General features: G+C 42.4%; 1 protein-coding gene across 1 annotated transcript; it reads right to left on the bottom strand.

The window, feature by feature from the left end:
* Window positions 1-14,102: 14,102 nt before the first annotated feature.
* LOC132868946 (perforin-1-like) lies at window positions 14,103-19,153 on the bottom strand. Its single transcript, XM_060902281.1, has 4 exons — window positions 18,609-19,153; window positions 18,360-18,498; window positions 18,002-18,219; window positions 14,103-15,055 (listed from the first exon to the last, which is right to left on the bottom strand). The coding sequence occupies exons 1-4, from the start codon at window positions 19,136-19,138 to the stop codon at window positions 14,182-14,184; spliced, it is 1,761 nt and encodes a 586-aa protein (XP_060758264.1). The 5' UTR covers window positions 19,139-19,153; the 3' UTR covers window positions 14,103-14,181.
* Between the last annotated feature and the right edge of the window lie 5,634 nt (window positions 19,154-24,787).

Raw genomic sequence — 24,787 nt, 5'->3', positions numbered from 1 at the left:
TTTCAGGATTAAAAGAATTCAGAGTTGTAAACATAAAAATATTTCAAATTACTCACTGCATAGACATCATGTATTTATACCACCTTTGCTTGCATCTTAATAAAATTAATCTGTCTCCTGTATGATAAATTATAATTAACACAGCTGAAGTGAGTTTCAGGCAGAAGGAAAAGATGTTTGTGTCACATTTGCTAATATTCAGCATGCACTTCGATACTTCTCACTATCGTCGTCGGCTGTCCATTGATAGTGATTATGACTGCTTCATTAGGATGCACAGAAACGTAGATGGGCTGCGAGGCCCACACCAGATTAACAGAGTTGCCTGCAGTGGTGACACAAACAATCCAGCTGAGCTGCCGTGGACTCCCTGGCCTCATGAGCCCACACATACTATTCTCCTCTCCTAATGAAGCACCTTACACAGTAAGGTAAGACAAATGATGTTGTGCCCCCATCAAGTTGTCTCTCTGGACCTCCAGACCTGATGTCAAATGGTGCACAAAAGTGCCATAGACCTGACGGGTATGGAATTTGCCCAGCAGTGACAACTCAAGTCAAGTTTATTTGTATAGCACTTTTAACAATAAACATTGTCACAAAGCAGCTTTACAGAATTTGAACGACTTAAAACGAGCTAATTTTATCCCTAATCTATCCCCAATGATGAAGCCTGTGGCGATGGTGGCAAGGAAAAACTCCCTCAGATGACATGAGGAAGAAACCTCGAGAGGAACCAGACTCAAAAGGGAACCCATCCTCATTTGGGCAATAACAGATAACATGACTATAACATTAACAGTTTTAAAATTAAGTCAGTTTTGTTGATGTTATAAACTCTTCATTGATGGGAACTTGAGTGCAAAACTGTTCATGACAACTGCAGTCCTAAAGTTAGTAAGTCAACTGTAGTCCTCAGCCATAAAAGCATTACTGTAAGAGTCCAGAGCGTCCTCCAGGTGTGACTTTCAACTGTCCATATGGGGCTGTCCTCTACAGGAGTGATGCGATGAGACTCCGACCAGACACAGGGTACCAGGATGGATCAGGCAGGTCTGAGGAGCAGAAGAGGTTCAGCATCTCAATCTCAGGACCGACATGTAACTCAGAGGGACAGATGGGGGGGGGGGGGGGGGGACACAGGTTGTTAGGTATGCCCAATGCCACCTGAATAAGTAGGAACAGTATATATATTGCACTGACTACAAGCAGGGACTCCGGCAAAACTAACTATGACATCATAACTAAAAGGGGAGAGCCAAAAGGTAACACAGGCATGAGGGAGCCCCGGGACATAAAGCAGCAGCCACTACACCATCAACAAACTCGAGTGAGCAAGCGAGTGGGGACTGACAGCATCCATACATCCCAGTTTACCAAAACACTCTGTCTGAGGATCCTCCAGATCTACACCTTTACCTCATAAACACCATTAACCCAAGGCTTGACTAAACAGATATGTTTTCAGCCGAGACTTAAATGCTGAGACTGTGTCTGATTCCCAAACATTACTTGGAAGGCTGTTCCATAACTGTGGGGCTTTGTAAGAAAAGGCTCCGCCCCCCGATGTAGCCTTCACTATACCAGGTACCAGCAGATAGCCTGCACCTTTTGATCTAAGTAGGCGTGGCGGGTCATAGAGGAGCAGAAGTTCACTCAGGTACTGTGGTGCGAGACCATTCAGTGCTTTAAAGGTCAATAGTAGTATTTTATAATCAATACAAAATTTGATTGGGAGCCAATGCAGTGTGGATAAGACAGGGGTGATGGGGTCATATTTTCTAGTTCTAGTAAGGACTCTTGCTGCTGGATTTTGAACTAACTGGAGCTTGTTTATGCACTTATTGGAACATCCAGACAGTAAGGCATTACAATAGTCCAACCTGGAGGGAGCAAAAGCATGAACTAGTTTTTCTGCGTCATGTAGTGACATTAAATTTCTTACCTTAGCAATATTTCTGAGATGAAAGAAAGCTATCCGGGTAATGTTATCAATGTGAGTTTCGAATGAAAGACTGGGGTCAATAATCACTCTGAGGTCTTTCACTGCTGCACGTGAAGAAACAGAAAGGCCATCCAGAGTTACTGTGGAATCAGAAAACTTACTTCTAGCTGCATGTGGTCCGAGTACAAGTACTTCAGTCTTGTCAGAGTGAAGCAGAAGGAAGTTAATAAGCATCCAGTGTCTAATGTCCTTCACACATTCCTCAATTCTATTAAGCTGGTGTCTCTCATCAGGTTTTGCAGAAACATACAACTGTGTGTCATCAGCATAACAGTGGAAACTAATACAATGTTTACGAATAATATCACCCAGAGGTAACATATATAAAGAAAAAAAGCAGTGGACCCAAGACAGAACCTTGTGGAACACCAAACTTTACCTCAGTATGTCTAGAAAAATCACCATTTACCTCAACATACTGATAGCGATCAGTTAAATAAGAGCTGAGCCAGGAGAGGGCCGTTCCCTTAACTCCCACAACATTTTCTAGTCTATCCAGAAGAATGGAATGATCAGTGGTATCAAATGCTGCACTAAGGTCAAGCAGCGAGACACAGCCCTGATCAGATGCCAACAGTAGGTCGTTTACTACTTTAACCAGAGCTGTCTCTGTGCTATGATGAGATCTAAATCCTGACTGATACATTTCATGGATGTTATTCCTATGTAAATAACTGCTGTGCCACAGCTTTTTCAAGGATCTTGGAGATAAAGGGGAGGTTTGATATTGGCTGATAATTTGACAGCTGACAGGGATCAAGGTCAGGTTTTTTAATCAGGGGTTTGATAACTGCTAGTATAAAGGATTTGGGTACATAGCCAATCCTAAGAGAAGAATTTATTATTTTTAGAAGCGGTTCAATTACTTCAGGTATTATCTGTTTGAATAGACATGTAGGTAAGGGATCTAGTACACAAGTTGAGGCTTTTGATGCCGAGATTAATGAAAGTAATTCAGTTTCTCTAAGGGGAGTAAAACATTCTAATTGCTGATCTGATACAGTTATATTGTTAACTACAGGGTCACTTACATTGTCTGACCTTAAATTAGTAGTTTGAATTTTTTGTCGGATATTCTCAATTTTGTCATTAAAAAGATTCATGAGGTCGTTGCTACTACATACTGCAGGTGTGCATGTGTCTATAGTGGACTTATTCCTGGTTAATTTTGCTACAGTATTAAATAGGAATCTAGGATTATTTTTGTTATCTTCTATTAGGGAGGAGAGATATGTTGATCTCGCAGCACTAAGAGCTTTTCTATACTTCAGGAAGCTCTCTTTCCACGCTAATTCGAACACTACCAATTTTGTTTGACGCCATTTACGTTCCAATTTTCGAGTGGTCTGTTTTAATGTGCGAGTGTCATCATTATACCAGGGTGCTAATTTTTTGTCTCTGACCATTTTCCTTTTAAGAGGAGCTACATTATCTAAAGTATGGCGGAATGTTGACTCTAAGCATTCAGTTGCCTGATCAAGTTCTGCAGGGGCTGACAGTGACCCAATCAAAGTTGATAACTCTGGGAGATCATTTATAAAGCTCTGTGCAGTAGTTGATATGAACGTACATTTAATACAGTAGCGTGGTGAGGTGCATATATTATTACGCAGACATATTTTGAATGAGATGAGATAATGATCTGAGATAACTTCAGACTGTGGAAGTGTGACTATATTTTCTACGTTTAACCTGAATGTTAGTATTAGATCGAGGGTGTGACCACCATTATGGATCGGTCCTATGACATTCTGATTAATCCCTACTGAATCTAAAATGGACACAAACACTGTTTTCAAAGGATCTTCTGGGTTATCGAAGTGAATATTGAAATCTCCGACAACTAAAGCTTTGTCTAAGGAAATAACCAGATCTGAGATAAAATCTGCAAATTCAGAAAGAAACTCAGAATATGGCCCCGGGGGCCTGTAAATAATAAGTAATGGAATTAACTGGGTAGACTTATTTTTTGAGGCTACATACATTATATGAGTATGAAGAACTTCAAATGTATTACATTTATAACCAGGTTTTTGTGTTACACCTAGATAATCATTATAAATAACCGCGACGCCTCCTCCTCTGCCAGTTACACGAGGCTGGTGTATATAACTGTATACAGGAGGACTTGCTTCATTTAATGCTATATATTCATTTGGCTTAATCCATGTTTCAGTTAAACAAAAGTACATTAAACTCCTGATCAGTAATGAGTTCATTAACCTTTAGATGTAAGAGATCTAATTTTTAATAGCCCCACCTTTAGATCAAAGGTGCTGGCAGTAGCTGTACAGTCAGTATGATCTAATTTTATATTGATTAGGTTACTGGAACAAACTCTCTGAGACAACTGACTTGCTGAGTAATTCCATCCATTGGCCATTTGAGTGGCTCTTCCGCATGCCATCTGGTTGCGTGCCATTGACCCTGTTGGGCTCATCTGCCACATTGCACCAAAAAGTGCCCTGCTGCCAGTGCCTTATTGATGATGTACTATTTAACCCATAGCTGGAACCCAGGCAGGTGCTACCACTCCAGGTCAGAGTGGATCTGGAAGCAATGGTGATTAAGGGGTAACTCCTCTTTCCCCGATACTCAAGTCCTCCTGGACCTGAGACTCACCACCGGTTGCAGTTTAAAGTCATACCCAGGACTTCTTAATATTACCACCATCATCAAGAAGGCCCAAAAGAAATTTGACGTCTTCAAAAAGCTGAAGTTATACTGCTGCTGATACAGTTCTATTCTGCAATGATTCAAAGTATGCTGACATCCTGCATAACTGACTGATACAGCAATAGTGACTCACACACCAAGAATAAGGCACTCTGTCCAAGCCCTTAAAAATAATTGGATATGATCTACCATTAGTGCAATCTCCCCTTTCGCAAAAAAGACAGATTCCTGATGACAAAAACGAGCCACTTCAGAAAGATCTTTGTTCCTTGTACCATCAGAGAACTCAACTCTTTGCTCTTCAAACAATAACTAGTGGATTAGTGAATGGATTATGGGGAAATTGATGTTTTTTTGTGAATGGACAGTGGAGTACCTGATGGAATTTATGAATGGATAATGGGGTAATAAGTGGATTGGTGAATGGATGATGGATTGGTGGATCCCTTGTCATTACTGTTCCATATAAATTCTAATCACTGCTGCTGCTGGTTAGTCTATCAGTATAAATGCAACATTTTTCACTTTTTTTCTTCAGATACATTCATACCAGCTCACAACCCAGTCCCAGCTACCTTTTTCCATTGTTCCGTTGTTCAGTTTTGATGCTCACATGCCTATGGTAAGCACTTTCCTTGGTGGACAGGAGTCAGCATGAGCACCCTGACCAGTCTGCAGTTCCTCAGCCATTACAAAGCAAGTTATGATGTGTTGTGCATTCTCACACCTTCTGTCATAGCCAGCATTAACTTTTCAGCAGTAGTGCAGGTGCTCTTCTGTGGTTCACTGATTGTCCTTCCATGGACCACTTTCTGATAGATGATAATCACTGCATACCGGAACACCCCCGTGACTTACAATTTTGGAGATGTGTTGACCCAGTCATCTAACCATTGCATTTGGCCCTTGTCAAAGAGGTGAGGATCCCTAATCATGCATTTTCTTTGCTGCCGTCCTCCCTGCTTTAGCCGTTCCATGTAAGCACATGGTAGAGCAGGGAGGTGTGCTCTCCCTGCCCCAAGGCTTTTCATGTAGGCACGTGGTAGGGCAGGGAGGTCCCAGAACAGAGCCACCTGCCAAATACGACTTGTTTCAAATATTGCAATGTAAATAATATTCCTTGATGAAAGTGGGTGGTTCTGACAGAATTAGTCAAGATACATGTTTGGAGAAAAAGAATTGCCATTAGAACTGAACATAATTGTCCATTAAAATTGAACATAATTCAAATGTTGAGGTCATTTAATTTACTTCGATGTGGAGATGAGCAGATATAACCTGTGTACTTTACATGAGCCTTCTAAATGAATCTTTCAGAGCCTTTCTTCTGTTCTCCTTTAGTTCTACATGGGGTATTTATACATGGGGCAGGCTTACTTATTGGTCTATGAATAGTTCAATAAATTTGGTGGCGTTTGAAAAACAAAGCATGAAATGATGTGTGTGTGGTGTGTTAGGCTGTCAGTGTTAATCATTACACTGCAGTGACGTTGAATTCTAGACACACAAACCTTACATTTTGATAGATCTCATCTCATCTCATCTCATCTCATCTCATCTCATCTCATCTCATCTCATCTCATCTCATCATCTCCAGCCGCTTTATCCTGTTCTACAGGGTCATGAGCTTTGTGTGTGTTCCTACAGTGTAAAAAATGATTTTTGAGAGTTGCGAAAACGTAAAACATTAATTTTTTGACTCTCAACACAACATCGAGATTTTATTTCATCAAGGCAAAAAGAAAACATGCACAGTTCATTCATGTGTATGTTGTCTTTTTGTCTTACCGTGTACCTTGTTTAGTGTGTTGTTTCCTGAACCAAGTGACCACCAACACAGATGTGTGGCAAGAAACATTCTTGTATCCTGTAAATATTGGATGTACTTATGTTTTAAAAATATGCAATCATGATAAAGTATGGGGCCTTTACTTATACAGTACTGTGCAAATGTCTTAGGCACCCTAGGTTTTTTTTAGTAGAAACTTGATTGTTATTGATTTTTATTTTATGACTTCTACATTATGGAGTCAGTACAAAAACATTTTCAATTCCAAACAATAGTTTTCCAGCACAAAATGAAACATTCCAGAAAAATCTTTGTACATCAGTAAAGAAATCAGCAAATTACATAAAAGACCACTTTTCAGACCAAGAACATAATGAAGATGGCTGTGTTTTGCTGAAATCATAAGAAGAAATGTGGCAGTCAACGTCTCCAGAAGAACTGTGGCTGGTTGTGCAAGATGCTCAGCAAAACTTCCAGCGCATTTCCTTATAAAACTGCACTCATTGTACCTGAGGCCAGGGTCATTACACCAAATAGTGACTTTGTCCCATGTTTCATTTATTACTGTTTACTGCTCTTTAGAGTATTTTTAATGCAGAAATATTTAATTTAATTATTTTTGAAGGCATCTTTGTTCTACAGCATTTCTTTGCATCTGCCTAAGACTTTTGCACAGTACTATCTATCTATCTATCTATCTATCTATCTATCTATCTATCTATCTATCTATCTATCTATCTATCTATCTATCTATCTATCTATCTTCCATATAGATGCTTTTGAACGGTTTCTTTCAGGTGAGGCAAATGCACAAAACCTAATTAATTATCAGCCTTTAATTAAATTAGGTGTGGAATACAAGATTAATTGCTAAACTATGCAGTTCCGAGGACTTCTGGGACTAAAACTAGACAACATTTAATTTGTCACATTTTCCAAGTTTTATTGTAACAGGTCTAAGTTCTGACCAAATTAATTTCGACCTTGAAATCAGCATTATGTAGCTTATAGTTACACTGATTTTTCCCCCAAATAGATAGTTCCTGATCTGTGATAACAGCTTTAGGTGAAGGACACTAACAGACTCAATAAGCTCATCAGGAAGGCCGGCCATGTTGTAGGCGAGGAACTGGACTCTCTGACAGTGGTGTTGGAGAAGAGGACACTGTCCGAAATAAAAACAATCTTAGACTGTCCTTCCCACCCTCTCCATGAGGAGCTGATCAGCCACAGGAGCGCGTTCAGTAAACGGCTGGTTCTTCCACGCTGCACAACTGAGAGACCCAGGAAATCATTCCTACCTGCTGCAGTCAAGCTGCACAGTGCCACTGTATAACTGTGCTACACTGTCTTACCATGTATACTGTATCCTTAACTCAGGTGCAATATATGTATATAAAATCACTTCATTTTGCTTTTACTTAAGTTATTGAGCTTATTTAAATTTATTTTTTTTATTTATTCTTTTTTCAGACGATTTTATCTTCTATTTTTAGACATGTTAACTTCTTTGATTCAGGAGCTTGGTAGCAAATTTAAATTTTCCTCCGGGGATTAATAAAGTAATGATTTATTATTATTATTATTATTATTATTATTATTATTATTATTATCAGAATCTGATTCTGATTTAGAAATATATTTACCATTCAGGAGATTTGCTGAAATTAGTCAATATGCATGGCTCAGGGAAAAAAAATTTGCCCATTAAAAATGCGTTTAATTCAAGCGTAGGAGTTGTTTCGCTTACCTTGACACGTAGATGAGCCGATATAACCTGTGTACTTTACTTGGGTCTTCTAAATGAACCTTTCAGAGCCTTTCTTCTGTTCTTCTTTAGTTCTACATGGGGTATTTATACATGGGGCAGGCTTACTTATTGGTCTATAATTAGTTCTATAAATTTGGTGGCATTTGAAAAATGAAGTGTGAAGTTTAAAGTGTGAAAAGTGTGTGTGTGTGTGTGTGTGTGTCACAGGCGATTGCTCTAAGACAACGAGGGAGGCTCAGCCTCCTCTAAAAATGACGAACATCGTGTAGGATGAATTGCGCTAGGCTTATGTTATAGCCGACCTTATAACATTGCTATTTCAGATCCAGAATCACCGAAATATATGTGCTCAACCCACTACAGGGCGAAATCATTCCATTATAACTTTCCCCAGTTCACCTAATGTGTGCGTGAGTTTTTCCCCCTCGTGACAGTGCGATGCAGCCCAGCCTCAGTGCACTTCAATGGCATTTGGGAGCGATGCACTTTTCAATCTCAAAATGCAAGACGGTTATTGGACAAATACTGCGAAAACGCCCGCCCACGGACTCCCAGCCTCACAGTGGGAGGGACATGGCAAAGCTTTCCACGAGGAGACTGGTGATTGGTGAAAGCGGCCGGATATTTTCTTTGATTGACAGCTCGTTTCAAATATAGACAGGCAGCGGTGAATTTCAGTTCAGTCCCATGCGGATTTGCAAGTGCTGTGGTGTATTGTAAGAGATCAGCTTACATTTCGATTTCATTCATTACATACGGTTTCTACCAGCTTTTTTAGTTTGTATATATTTTCATTGTAAATAAAGTGTAAATATAGTGTTGTCAAGTTTGCTATCTTAGTTCCAGAAATTTCGTTTATTTGAGTGACTGAACTTGAACTTGAGGGGGCTAGTCAGCTAGCAAGAAAGCTGCGCACGGATGCCAAGCATTGCTGATTTAATTTTGGCGAAGCCATTTGCCAGTCTTCCTTTCGAGGAAAAAATTAAAATTAAAGAGCAGGGTAGACCAACGCCTCAAACTGACTTGGTGAAAAAGGTAGGGAATAATACTCATTCCTTTCAGCTCTCCTGGTACGAGAAAGTGAATTGGCTAACAGCAAGTGGCCCACATCAACAACAGTAAATAGGCTACTTTAGTAATATGTCATGGATGGACCAAAAATATAGAATCTATTTAAAATGTTTATGCTGAGTATATTATATTGGAATATATGTTTTTCTGGATATGAATTAAACACAGCTACAATTTGGAAAACATTTTTAAACAAAAACACAGCCAAGAACATTTCACACTACAGACCTGGATTAAAAGTGAAGGGTTATCAAAATTGTCAATAAAACATTTCTCAGTCAAAATAAGTAAAATATAGGGAAAGTGTCATTGAATGAAATGTGTGGCCCCCAGCTCTATGTTTGGCTCCCCAAGGTCAGTGCTTGTGCCTATTCCAGAACACTCTGCTGTTACTGCTGAGGTTCCTGAATAAGAGCTGCTTTCAATAATGATCAATTTTTAAACAACATGCCACAATTTTAAAATATAAAATGTTAAAATATACCCCTCCCCCCAACACCACCATCATGTATATTGGACAGTAGGCTAATGGGCCAAAAGAACCTGTTATTTCACAGTTTGTGACCCTGCCAACAATCAGCCAGATCAGAGGCAAGAGTATGGGCAAAATTGATGTTTTTTTCTTTTAAAACCTGGAAATATCGTAACCGACCAGCCTCCCCTGTTTGAAAGACTACCAGCCGCCACTGGTGTGTGTGTGTGTGTGTGTGTGTGTGTGTGTGTGGTGTGTGGTTTTTTCTTTCCATCATTCTGGTAGAGGTTGATCTTGGTTTCATCTGTCCAAAGAATGCTCTTCCAGAACTGTGCTGGGTTTTTTAGATGTTTTTTAGCAAAGTCCAATCTAGCCTTTTTATTCTTGAGGCTTATGAGTGGCTTGCATCGTGCAGTGAACCCTCTGTATTTACTTTCACACAGTCTTCTCTTTATGGTAGATTTGGATATTGATACACCTACTTCCTGGAGAGTGTTGTTCAGTTGCTTGGCTGTTGTGAAGGGGTTTCTCTTCACCATGGAAATTATTCTGCGATCATCCACCACTGTTGTCTTCTGTGGGCGTCCAGGTCTTTTTGCATTGAGTTCACCAGTGCTTTCTTTCTTTCTCAGGATGTACCAAACTGTAGATTTTGCCACTCCTAATATTGCAGCAATTTCTCGGATGGGTTTTTTCTGTTTTCGCAGCTTAAGGATGGCTTGTTTCACCTGCATGGAGAGCTCCTTTGACCACATGTTTTCTTCACAGCAAAATCTTCCAAATGCAAGCACCACACCTCAGATCAACTCCAGGCCTTTTATCTGCTTAATTGAGAATGACATAATGAAGGAATTGCCCACACCTGCCCATGAAATAGCCTTTGAGTCAATTGTCCAATTACTTTTGGTCCCTTTAAAAACAGGGTGGCACATGTTAAGGAGCTGAAACTCCTAAACCCTTCATCCAATTTTAATGTGGATACCCTCAAATGAAAGCTGAAAGTCTGGACTTTATGTCCATTATATAACTATAACTTGAATATGTTTCAGTAAACAGGTAAAAAAACAAAATTTGTGTCAGTGTCCAAATATATACCTATGGACCTAACTGTAGCAAGGCACCCCAGCAATAGTAATGAAGTGGCAGTGGGGGGCGTGGTCAAGTGTCGGTTTGTGAATCAAGGGCGGGGCTAGGGAAGGTGAGTAGCAGAATGATCACACCTGTTGTCAATTAATGTTTTGTGTGTCTGTTTCAGTGATGACAGAACGGAGAAAAGGAGGGGGAGAACGAAGAGGTGAGGTCTCTCACAACCAGAGTGTTTGTGTGTGAGCTAAGGAGCTGAAGTTAGGGAAGATGAAAAGTTAAAACAGTCAAAATAAAGTCTGTGTTTGATATCATTCTCTGCCTGTCCGCGCTTCAGTATTCCACCCACCCAGGGATGTACTACAAACGCTTCGTGAACAGTGAGCTTAGCTGACCACCACTTCATGTCTTGTATATCTAATGAGGTGGATGTGATGTCGGCTGCAACCCAGCAATACTCTCACCTGGTTCTCATTACTTCAGCATTACCGTTGGCTATTTATAGACTCTTTTCTCACATATTGTGAAGTAATGCTCAGTATACTCTTGTCTGTCCCTACCAAGCCTTTTGTTCGTGTTGCTATTCTGGTTTTTGACTAATGTTTGTATTTTGGATTCTGCCTTCGGTCTCCTCCTCTACTAGTCTGTTTGTGCTTCGCCTGACCATAGCTTGTCTTCTGATTATGATTCTGCCTGATGTTTTGGATTTATTCACCAGTCTCTGCAAATTCATCTTACTGTCGCCTGCATTTCAGACAAAAACCTTCACATCTCACATTAGTTGTTGAAATCTACTCACCCCATTTCCAGAAAAATTGGGATATTTTTAAATGCAATAAAAACAAAAATCTGTGTTTTGATAATTCACATGAACCTTTATTTAATTGACAAAAGTACAAAGAAAAGATTTTCATTCGTTGTCCTGACCAACTTAATTGTATTTTGTAGTTATTAACAAAATTAGAGTTTGATGCCTGCAACACACACAAAAGTTGGGACCGAGGCAAAACAAGACTGAAAAGTTTGTAGGATATTCAAATATCACCACTTTGGAAGATTCAACAATAAGCAGGTTCTTTGGTAAGATGATTGGGTATAAAGGAAGCAGCACAAAACCTTAGGCTTTGGAAGCAAGGATGGAGCATGGCTCACCGCTTTGTGCCAAAATTCCTCAGAGAATTGTTAGTCAATTCAATAAGAACATTTCTCAATGTAAGATTTTAGGTCTTTCAATATCTACAGTACATAACATCATGAAAAGATTCAGGGAATTCAGAGACATCTCAGTGCTTAAAGGAACAGTCCACCGTACGTCCATAATGAAATATGTTCTTCTCTGAATTGAGACGAGCTGATCCGTACCTCTCTGAGCTTTGTGCGACCTCCCAGTCAGTCAGACGCGCTGTTACTCCTGTTAGCAATGTAGCTAGGCTCAGCATGGCCAATGGTATTTTTTGGGGCTGTAGTTAGATGCGACCAAACTCTTCCGCGTTTTTCCTGTTTACATAGGTTTATATGACCAGTGACATGAAACAAAGTTCAGTTACACAAATTGAAACGTAGCGATTTTCTATGCTATGGAAAGTCTGCACTATAATGACAGGCGTACTAACACCTTCTGCGCGCTTCGACAGCGCATTGATAACTTCACTCCTGTTTTTTTTCTCTCCCCCGCCCCCCCTAACTTCCGTCAATACAACCAACGTGACGGGGGCGGGGGAGAGGGGGAAAACAGGAGTGAAGGTATCAATGCGCTGTCGAAGCGCGCAGAAGGTGTTAGTACGCCTGTCATTATAGTGCAGACTTTCCATAGCATAGAAAATCGCCACGTTTCAATTTGTGTAACTGAACTTTGTTTCATGTCACTGGTCATATAAACCTATGTAAACAGGAAAAACGTGGAAGAGTTTGGTCGCATCTAACTACAGCCCCAAAAAATACCATTGGCCATGCTGAGCCTAGCTACATTGCTAACAGGAGTAACAGCGCGTCTGACTGACTGGGAGGTCGCACAAAGCTCGGAGAGGTACGGATCAGCTCGTCTCAATTCAGAGAAGAACATATTTCATTATGGAAGTGCAGTGGACTGTTCCTTTAAATCCCAGGTTTTTGTTTTTATTACATTTTGGAAAATATCCCAAATTTTCAGGACATGGGGTAAGTAAGTGCAAGATCATTTCACCTGTTACTCAGCATCAACTCTAAGGTTTTTAGACTCTAGAATATTTATGGTAAGGTCTGAAAGCTGGAAAGAAACATTTAAAGTCTGTTTTTTTATGGTGAATGTTGATGGTGTGATACTTTTGGAAAGCCCTTCCCCGGCGACCACCTCTACAGCTCGACAAGGTGTCAAATCAAAACCACACATGTAGCTTGTGCTCACTGGCTGGAAGTCACGTGGACTTTGGGGGTGATCTTGAAGCATGAAATCTTTTTTAGCCTGAGGGTTGTGAATACAAATTTTTACATTTTGCTTTGAAATACTTTAGCACTGGCTATGAATGAGAGTTTTATTAAACCTCAGAAAATTCAGAGCACTGCCTCAGTGAGCAGGTGAAGTTTTGCAAGAATGCACAAGAACACTATTCATAGCTGTGGCTCTACAAGTCATAACCATGGACACAGTGTGTGTATCCCCCATTTTCTTTTTCCCCCCCAAGTGTGAAATGATAACGTGTGTGTGTGTGTGTGTTGTGCAGTGTATTAGGCTGTTAGTGTTAATCGTTACACCTCAGTGTTGTTGAATTCTAGACGTTCAAACCTTATATTTTGGTCTATTTTGCTTACAATTTGTTTGTTCATCAACACTGTCAGATTACCAGAGATGTACAGAGCTGGTAGACTGTCGAGCGTGTGTGTGTGTGTGTGTGGAGAACAAAATATGTAATTTATGTTAATCTGACAACATTCTTTTGAACCAAAGAGAGTTTTTGAAAGCGATAGTCAGTCTGTTGTTCTGCTGTAGTGAACAAGTCTTCACTCAAGCTGTGAAAATAAAACACACACAGAGCTAGACTAATTTTCTGTAGGTCATGTGGGTTTTGTGGGTGTTCCTACAGTGTGACAATGCTTTTTAAAAGTTAAAAATTTAAACCATTATTTTGTTTGACTCTCAACACAAGTTTTCGTCAAGAATACTTCAGCAATATTTTGCATCATGAGACTTTTATTAAGCTTTCAAAAAGGCAAAAAGCAGCACAAATGAGCAGAAAAGGTTTAGTAATAATGTGCCAGTAATATGTGCACCTATTCTACTTGAAACTTTATAATCGTTGGTGTGAATATGCGATCGCTGCACAAAGAACACAACTGGTCTACAATTCAAGACCTTTAGCTTTGTGAATGTTGCTCTGGTTGAAGCGGGGAATGCATTCATCGAGGAGCACGCCCATCTCCAGCAGCATGCCTCTGGGAATCGGGCGAGCGTTTCGGGACACGTAGACTTTTTCCAGCTGTGGCTCCATGGGTGAGGGCTTGTACTCCATGCATGAAGGACCAGCCAAACCAGGGATGCACTTCACCTGCACTTCATAATACAGCATTCCATGATTGAGCTCACAGATTTTTTTGTCAGATTTCAGTGAAACTCTGCATTCCCCAAGAAGATCATCATCTGAATTACTGTCCTCATCCCACACCTGCAATGTCACACTGTGGTACTGAGTAAGCTCCACAGTTCCAAGATTGAAATTCTGGTTCCAAATGGGTGAGTTGTTATCTCGGATCCTGGACGTTTGGCCTCGATTGATCTTTCCATTGAGGAGGATCTTGACGTATGCATCTGTTTGACTCCACACATCTCCACGCAATCCTTCAGCTTTGATCACAGTTATGGTGACTTGAGCAGCTCCTCTCTGAGTGGGGCAGCAGTTGAGGGCCACATCTGGTTTGTTGTGGCAGGTGCAGCTGCACGGTTCCTTGGGGTTGGTCTTCACACCGATCTTACATGGGCTTGTGCAGTTTTTCAGCAGAGCTCTCTGGACGATGTAATCCTTGATGGCATTGCCCAATTGCACTTGCTTTTGTGTCTTTGCTGGCAGCAACTCATGAAGGGGCTCGAGTGAGTAGGAAAGCACATCAGGGTGAGCAGGCAGAGATGAAACCCACTCCTTATATGCCTTGGGGTCATTATTTGATGAGAAGAGTAGGTCAACATTCTGAGTGTGACCACCGATCACATTTGTTTCCCTTTAGGAGACAATAAAAACATGTTTTTGGAACAATCTAATATTTTATATATGTTTGGCATGATTTAACCAACTGAACCAAGTGTTAAATTGGTTAGAGAGAGAGAGAGAGAGAGAGAGAGAAGTGGTTTTGGAGACAATAAAAGACTTTTTTGGAGCAATTGAATATTTTCTATATATTTGAACTAGTGCAGGGTGGCACGGTGGTGTAGTGGTTAGCACTGTCACCTCACAGCAAGAAGGTCCGGGTTCGAGCCCCGTGGCCGGCGAGGGCCTTTCTGTGCGGAGTTTGCATGTTCTCCCCGTGTCCGCGTGGGTTTCCTCCGGGTGCTCCGGTTTCCCCCACAGTCCAAAGACATGCAGGTTAGGTTAACTGGTGACTCTAAATTGAGCGTAGGTGTGAATGTGAGTGTGAATGGTTGTCTGTGTCTATGTGTCAGCCCTGTGATGACCTGGCGACTTGTCCAGGGTGTACCCCGCCTTTCGCCCGTAGTCAGCTGGGATAGGCTCCAGCTCGCCTGCGACCCTGTAGAACAGGATAAAGCGGCTAGAGATAATGAGATGAGATGAGATATGAATGCAGTGAAAAGTGAGCTGGGTGAGTCCTGTTGGATTTTAACAGAGAACTTAGAAAATAGAAGAAATGCATCGACAAAGTAACAGTGTGGGAAATGAGGCCGAACCTGCGGACAATGACCGGTAATTTTCGCATTTGTCCGTCTGTATTTCAAAAGCATCAAACCGGATGGCCCATGAAAAATTGTAAAGATATGGGTTTAATCTTATTTTCTTCCAAACGTTACACTGGGCGAATTACTGTATGTCCTAACACAGCCTATGATTGGCCAATTGTGGACACTCTTGATGGATGACAAGTCAAGTAGGAGTGTATTCTGGCCTGACATCATGCAACACTGTTATCAGCTGGGTAGGTTCACAACTAATGTTAAAAGAAAATAGACTATTACAGGTTTTGTACCCTGACAAAGTGGGGTTTTTTTCCATCGTATTTTAACCCTCTGAGTTCGAGAGCTTCTCCAATAAAGTTTGGCAGGTTTAGAATGAGTAGGTCATAGATTTAGATAAATATCTTCATGAGTTTTTATCATACAAGCATGATAAACCTATTGACAGAAACTTTATGCTTAACATTTTCCTATGTGCCCACTGCCAAATAATACTACAGTTTTTAAATTACCTAAATTAGATGAAACATAAAACTTGTCCCCGTACTCAGTCACACTGGAGTCGGAGCGCTGAGCGCGCACTTGCACATTCAGAAAAGACTGTTCCCATGGTAACGGAATGATCATCATTTTCACTCAGTTTTGACTGGTTTCTCTTTCACGGTGTTTTCTTCTATTTTCTAAGTTCTAGTGCAGCAGATTTTAGTCTGAATGCCAAATGATATTCCCATGTCTAGTTCTGAGTCATTTTAAAAGTCATTTTGTTACAAAGTTACTTGGAATCTCTGACTCAAAATTTTAACTCTATTATGTAAGAATAGTTGTATTGTTAATGACTAAATTTCTTGTAAACTTATTATAAACATCGTATAAAAAGTCATTGTTGACATAATGTTTCATGAGTGTTATTATAGTACCTATATATGAGGACCAGTAAGTTGTAACCAACTGGAACATCCTTTGCCCCCCAGACTTATTTCTAGACATGGAACTGACCTGTGTGTGCTCCTGATTTCTTGGGTAGAACTTTAATCAGGTTTTTCTTGAATCTTCTGACAATCTTTTCTTGTAAATTATATTCAGTTTGTAGTGTAATTAGCAACTAATATCTAGTGTAATTTGGCCTGTGAAGATCACAAAAATATGCCTGGAAATAGCTGAGAAGCCATCTCCAGGCACCTAAAGCCCTTCAGCTTTAAAGCCCACATTGTTCTGGGCCTTTGGCCCGTCATTTGGACAGACTGAAATTTGGGCAGACAGACAACATGTGACAGTCTGCTTAAAATTCCTTATTTCCCTCACTGTAATAACATCCTGTATTCCTGGACTGCACTGTAGGCTCCATGTAAAGGGTGTGGCACCATCCTTTTATGTTTATGGCATCGTTAACACACGTTTACAAGCCAAAATGATAAGATGCTGCAGCAGACTTACTGCATACACACACGTATCAGCTGACTGTCTACTGCTCGTATTCATTAATAGGGTATCCCTGTACTTACTATAACCTGTGTATGTAGAAGAAGAAGAAACCTTTATTTGTCACATGCACACTTCAAGCACAGTGAAAATCATCCTCTGCATTTAACCCATCTGAAGCAGTGAACACACGCGCGCACACACACACACACACCCAGAGCAGTGGGCAGCCACACACAGCGCCCGGGGAGCAGTCAGGGGTTCGGTACCTTGCTCAAGGGCACCTCAGCCCAAGGCCACCCCACGTTAATCTAACTGCATGTCTTTGGACTGTGGGGGAAACCGGAGCACCCGGAAGAAACCCATGCAGACATGGGGAGAACATGCAAACTCCACACAGAAAGGCCCTCGCCAGCCGCCTGGTTCGAACCCGGAACCTTCTTGCTGTGAGGTGACCGTGCTAACCACTACACCATCGTGCCACCCCATGTACATGGTACACGTGCCGTTTGGGGGTGAGCCTCAATTTGATTTTTATGACAACAGTTCAATAGGTCTGTGAGAGATGTTGATTTTTGCAACGGCTCTGAAGAATATCTGCTTGAAATCACCTGAGTCTTGGGAACTGAGCCTCTGTCGAGACCCCGGACCCCTGCCCTTACTGGGTTGATGCCCCCCCTTCCCATTTTCCTGGATCCGCCCCGTTTGAAATAATTTAAGCAACTGAACCAAGTGTTCATTCAGGCACCTTATTTATCTACAGAGATTTGCAACAATATTGACAATAAATCAGTTAGAGGGAGAGAGAGAGAGAGAGAGAGAGAGAGATGAGTGGTACAAACCTGTCACTGAAGCTGCTAGAAAAGCTCTTTTTGCTCAGAGTCTTGTCCTTGGATTGCTTGCAGTGATGAGCCTCAGTTTGCAGGTTTACAGCTATTGCCATGCTGACAGACGCTTCCACATCAAGACACATCTTCACCTCATCCACACTCAGACCCTGTAGGGTCGCCTGGCACTCCTTGATGCTGGTCACAGAGCGAACCTCTCCACCCAGAGTCACCTGCACACAGCCACAGTTTTTCCAGAAAAGCATGTGCATTCTTTCTGAAACTGTGAAATTATATTTATTTTTAGTACTTTAAAATTGAGGTGGATAAGTCTGCTCCATACTCGATTGTGGAAATCTACTATCACATTCACCTTTGTGATATAATGAGTACCAAACTTGTCAATCAGCTTGTAATATAAGTGCTTTGTAGACTCGTTATATATCTCAGGGAGATTTCCAAACTCGTTACTTAGCTCTGGGTGCAGGAGTGGACGGCTTGAAATCCGGTAGCTAGAATACAGACCATAAAATAGAACTCAAAAACAAATTATGCTGTATTTGTAGAATTAAATATAAATCAACATGCAATGGCGCTGTCAAAACACATTTTCACATCCTACCTGTAATATCCACAGGAGACAGCATGACTGGTGAAGCTGTACTTGTCTTTTTTGGTTTTTGCCATTGAATATTCAGCCAGCTTAGAGTTACTGCCTGCGAGTATAAGTGATCCCTGGACTTCTGGAGTTATTATTTTCAAGCCTATCTTCCAATTGTTCTCAATAGAGGTGGTGCTGGCACTGACCAAGGCTTCGCTGGACTGGTAGACAGAGCTGGACAACTTCACGTTGCACTTTGGACTCGGTCTCCAGTCCACCACAGAAACCGGGAGCTTCTGTGTTTGACCTTTCATGTAGGGGTTTTTACACAGAGTACAGGATTTGTCGTCCTGGAGCCAGGTGCTCATATCGATAACAAAGGCCCCTTTCCGTTGCATGGTGGTGATGTCAAAGCCCTCTCCTGCCAGGTCAGATCCGGTAGCAAAGTCCACATTGTGACATTGAGTTTCATTTGCCTTGAAGCAACTCTGTCTGGTTGGAGAAGGGAGATTTGTGGCAAACATGGCCCAAATCAGAAGTGTCTGCAACATGGCTGGATTTTTTGTATATCCAGTTCCTGTAATCAAAGAATCGAAAATTTGAAGATAAAGCTACTTAACTGCATAGATGTAACATATCCTTACTATACTATATGAAAGAGTTGCCATCTTTTCAACATGCCTGTCAGTAAACCTGCTGAAGACACACAAACTACAAACATGGACATTCAGAACTACAATCCCCAAGATCCACTGCGCCCTCTGTCACGAGAGGATGAGTCACAGCTGACTCTCATCGCCCCAATCTTCCCCTACTTAAGCAACTCTCAAACGACACTCCCATGCAAAGTATTGTTCTGTTTCATCCAGTTCATACCAAGCCTTGTATTTCTTTGTCTGTCTCTCGATTTCCTGACCTTTGCTAGCTTCATTTCGTTTATGCTCTTTGTCTCTTCTTCTCTACATTGTTTGCCGATCACCTGGCCCTCACTTGCTTCCTGACCTCGCTTCTAATCTCTTGTTTTGGCACTGTCGACAGTCTGCTTCCCCGTTCTCCTCTGCATTTAGTAAGTGCCTGCACTCTGACAGGATACTTCACCACCATGGATGTAGCAGAAGAGGTGAAGCAGACTGCTTTGAATGGTCAGGGACACTTACTGGGAGAACATCAACAGATGCTACTGGATCTCAACACCCGTATGATGCAGCTGGCAACTGTGATGTCGCAGGCCCTCGTACCATGCCCTGAGTCTCTTCCTAGCCCTGTGCTACAACTTCATGCACCCAATAAGTTTGCCAGAGATGCTCTTGACTGTAAGGGTTTCTTGCTTCAATGCTCCATGTATTGAACCTCTCCAATAAACATAAGGTCGCTAAATTCCTTTCTTTCTTTACTCACTGGCAAAGCACTACACTGGGCGAGTGCAGTGTGGAGTAAAGACCACAAGCAAACCACATTATATGAGCAATTTCTCTCTATGTTCAAGAGAGTTTTCGACCATGAACCAGAGAGTATTGAAATCAATGAAAGTCTGCTCACCATTTCACAGGGTTCCCGAAATGTGGCTGATTATGCTCTCGACTTCAGAACATTAGCAGCAGCCAGTGGATGGAATGAACCTGCTTTGAAAGCCATCTTCTGCCAGGGTCTATGTCCCACTATTCTTTGTGAACTAGCTTGCCAGGACAAACAACTCATGCTGGACTCTCTTATCGATTTGGCCATTCGACTTGATCATCTGTTGGCACACCGTCCCTCCATTCAGGAAGGCACTAAGCCTATCACAGCTTCCGAGGACAGCTAGCCCATGGAGGTGTCACGCACCAGGCTGTCCTGCTTTGAGTGTGAGAGAAGGAGAAGGGAGGGTTTGTGCTTCTACTGCAGGAGCTCTGAGCATCAGCTGAACCACTGTCCCATTTGTCCATTCCGTACAGCTCCAGCAGAAGGTTCTACACACACTGTGAGTCTGGTGAGAAAATTTTATTCCAAATCTTTTAAAGTCCCAGTGTTATTGAAGTTGACTGACTCCACACACATCCTGTGTGCTTTTATTGACTCAGGGGCAGAAGGGAACTTTATCAGTCATTCTATCATGCAGAAACTCAACCTGCCTATGGTCCCCTTGCAGAGCGAGCTCAACATTAGAACCATCGATGGAGGACCAATAGGAGACGGCTTCGTCATCTCGTGGACCACACCGCTTCACGTCCAAGTGGGCATTCTACATTCTGAACAGATCTCTCTCTATGTCACTAATACAGTAAGTCACAACCTTACTCTCGGCTATCCATGGCTACAGCTACACAATTCCTTGATTTCATGGCAGAACAAGGAGATTCTTCAGTGGTCTCCAACTTGTTTTCAGAACTGTATCTATCATCTCCAAGTCAATCTTTCATCCACAACAGTGGAGATTCCTCAACCTGACTCCTTGGATGGTGTCCCAGAGTGTTACATGGATCTGCAGGAGGTCTTTACCAAGGGAAAGGCATGTGGGCTACCACCACATCGGCCCTATGACTGTGTTATTGACCTACTGCCAGGTATGTTACCTCAACGGGGGCATATCTACCCCCTGTCCCAGAAGGAATACACCGCCATGGAGGAGTACATTCAAGAAGCCCTTAAGCAAGGATACATCCGCCTGTCCAAATCTCCTGCTTCTGCAGGTTTCTTTATCATGGACAAACGAGGCAGCGGACTCTGACCCTGTATTGATTACAGAGGTTTGAATGAATGGAAGACCGCCTTTAGCAAGACCACCGGCCATTTTGAGTACCGGGTGATGCCGTATGGTCTTTCTTCGGTGCCTAGCGTGTTCCAATGCTTAATTAACGACGTGCTATGGGACATGCTAGGCAGATATGCCATCATGTACATTGATGACATCCTGATCTACTCCTCAGATGAAGAAAGTCACAAAAGACATGTCAGAACCGTCCTGAAAAGTCTACTAGAAAATCACCTCTACCTCAAAGTTGAGAAATGAGATTTTCATCAGAAGAAGAAGAAACCTTTATTTGTCACATGCACACTTCAAGCACAGTGAAATTCATCCTCTGCATTTAACCCATCTGAAGCAGTGAACACACGCACATATACACCCAGAGCAGTGGGCAGCCACACCAGAGCACCCGGAGAGCAGTCAGGGGTTAGGTACCCTGCTCAAGGGCACTTCAGCCCAAGGCCACCCCACATTAACCTAACTGCATGTCTTTAGACTGTGGGGGAAACCGGAGCACCCGGAGGAAACCCATGCAGACACGGGGAGAACATGCAAACTCCACACAGAAAGGCCCTTGCCGGCCGCTGGGTTAGAACCCAGAACCTTCTTGCTGTGAGACGACCGTGCTAACCACTACACCACCATGCCACCCAGGTTCGAATCTCCTTCCTAGGATACATTATATAGTCTGGCTAACGCGACTTCAAAGCTCTGCGAGCATTTGGTCTGGCAAAGATATTAAGCCCAACCGTTTCCCAAAGTGCGTGGTTGACCCGCCTCCCTGAAATGCCTCAGTTTGCTACTGGTCGAAGCCAGAAAAGGCTGTGACGAAGCTTAAACCAATCACATCACTCTTTCCTCTGACATATGTGATGCGACGGGGCTAACTGGTAGATTAAACTCTTACCGAAGCCGGTCGGGAGCAAGGCGAAAACGTCCTTCCTTTCAATAAATACCTCCAGGGCTGCTCTTTGCTCCGTTTTCAATGAGAACTTGCTCCATGTTCGTAATGTTTCTAGTGAATGAAGCGCTTCCGGCATAGATTCTATAAACAATCTATGGCTTCCGGTTGCAGTTCTACTACGTCACTGCCTTAAACACGCCTCTACCCAGGGCTGTTGGAGATGCTCAAAGTTGATTGGCTCCCGATTTTTCGGGAGTTTGGAAGAGCTGTAGATAGCTTGCCTTGCCAGACTAAGCTCGCAACAGGCCCTCGTGTTACGTCACGCTTAGGATGGGTGGGCCCAGGATATACATTATAAGCACTGAAAGAGTTTGCATGGGCTCCTCCAAGGTCTCCACGGTTACTTCCTGGCTCAAATCTACTTCAATAAGAGAGCTTCAGCATTTCTTGGGGTTTGCGAATTTCTATCGTCGGTTCATCAGAGGCTTCAGCACTATAGCTACCCCCTTAATGACCTTACTGAAGAAGGGTACAAAGCACTGCCAGTGGAACCCCAAGGCCGAGGAAGCATTTCAGCATCTCAAGCAGGCCTTCACATCTGCTCTGATCCTCCAGCATCCAGATCCCACTAAACCTTTTATTATAGAAGTGGATACATCTGACACGAGAGTAGGGGCGATTCTGTCTCAGCGGTTTGGTGAAAAACAGAGACTACATCCTATACCATTCTTCTAGAAAAAACTTTCTTCTGCAGAGAGGAACTACGATGTCGGCAACAGGGAACTGCTTGCCATTAAGCTAGCTCTCAAAGAGTGGTGGCATTGGCTCGAAGGGTCCGCTCACCCTTTTATTATTCTCATGGACCACAAGAATCTGGAATACCTCAAGAAAGCCAAGAGGCTAAACCCTCATCAGGCCAGGTGGGCACTATTCTTCACGAGGTTCAACTTTACCATTTCATTCCACCCCGGTTCCAAGAACACCAAGGCCAATGCTCTATCTCGCAGTTTTGGTTCCATGCACCAAGACTCTGTAAACCACCCCATTCTTCCAACTCAATGTTTCGTGCAATCCATCACCTGGGACCTGGACCAAGAGATAAGGAACACTCAACCACAAATTCTTCCTAATAACCTCCCACCTGGTCTACTCTATGTGCCCAAGCAATTTCGAGGTCGACTAATCACATGGGCCCATTCGTTACCCGCCACAGGTCATCCTGGCAGTCACTGCACCCATCTTATGCTAAAGAATAAGTATTGGTGGGAAAACATGCTGACTGAAATTAACCAATTCATAACTTCTTGTTCCACGTGTGCTCAGGCTAAAGTTCCTAGAATCCCTCCTGCTGGCAAATTGTGCCCCCTCCCCGTTCCTCAGAGACCCTGGTCCCATATAGCCATTGATTTCATAAGAGACTTCCCTCCCTCAAAAGAGAACAGAATGGAGTTACCATTATGGTAACTATTGACTGCTTCTCGAAGGCTGTCAAACTCCTCCCCTTACCAGGCATCCCAACAGCATCTCAGACAGCAGAACTCCTCTTCCAGTATGTGTTTAGGTACTATGGTATTCCAGAGGATATAGTTAGTGACAGAGGCTCACAATTCATTTCTCGCTTCTGCCCCTACTTTATGGAGAGGTTAGGGATCACAGTGAATCTTACTTCAGGCTACCACCCTCAGTCCAGTGGCCAGGTTGAGAGAGCCAACCAGGAAATTGGCTGCTTCCTGAGAATCTTCTGCATACACAACCAAGGGGACTGGGCACTGGGCCGAGTATGCACCAAACTCCCTCAGACACTCCGCAATGCAGTTAACACCGTTTCAGTGCATACTCAGCTAACAACCACTATTGTTCCCCTGGGATGATGCACCAAGCCAGGTACAGGCAGTGGATGATTGGTTTGCACGCAGCCAAATGATATGGGAGGCGGTTCATCAACATCTTGAAACAATCAATGCTAAGTACTATGACTACCATTACTGCTATAATTATTACTATTAATACCATTACTGCTATGACTATTACTGCTGTATTTTTATGACTGCTACTGTATTACTCATCCTCCAACTACCATTACTTCTATTAGTACTGTTTCTATTAGTAGGGTTCGCAAATTTTCAAACACCATTGTATAAAGAATATGCAGACAAACACAGAGGAGAAAATCCAGACTTCTCCCCAGGCAACAGAGTATGGGTGGCTACTAGAAATCTTAGAGAGCCCAACACCTGCAGAAAGCTTCAGCTACGCTACATTGGGTCATTCAAGATATTGCAGCACATTAACAAAGTTTCCTACCGCTTAGAACTCCCCATTCATAGCCGATTATCTCCCACATTTGACGTCTCCAACCTTAAACCAGCTATCCTGGGCCCTCTGGCTAAAAACACTCGAGTCCAAGAACACCATAAACACCTTCTAGAGGGAGAACACATCTACTGGGTAAATAAGATCCCCGACTCCAGACACAGAAGAGGAGAAGTCAAATACCTGGTAGTTTGGGAAGGTTATGGATCAGAAGAACAAAGCTGGGTTTCTGCAAAAGACATCTTACACCCTCTCCTC

The sequence above is a fragment of the Neoarius graeffei genome, chromosome 20, assembly GCF_027579695.1.
Source record: "Neoarius graeffei isolate fNeoGra1 chromosome 20, fNeoGra1.pri, whole genome shotgun sequence".
Taxonomy (NCBI): domain Eukaryota; kingdom Metazoa; phylum Chordata; class Actinopteri; order Siluriformes; family Ariidae; genus Neoarius; species Neoarius graeffei.
Note: the sequence above shows the minus strand (reverse complement) of the source record. Positions and strands in the feature narration are given on the sequence as shown.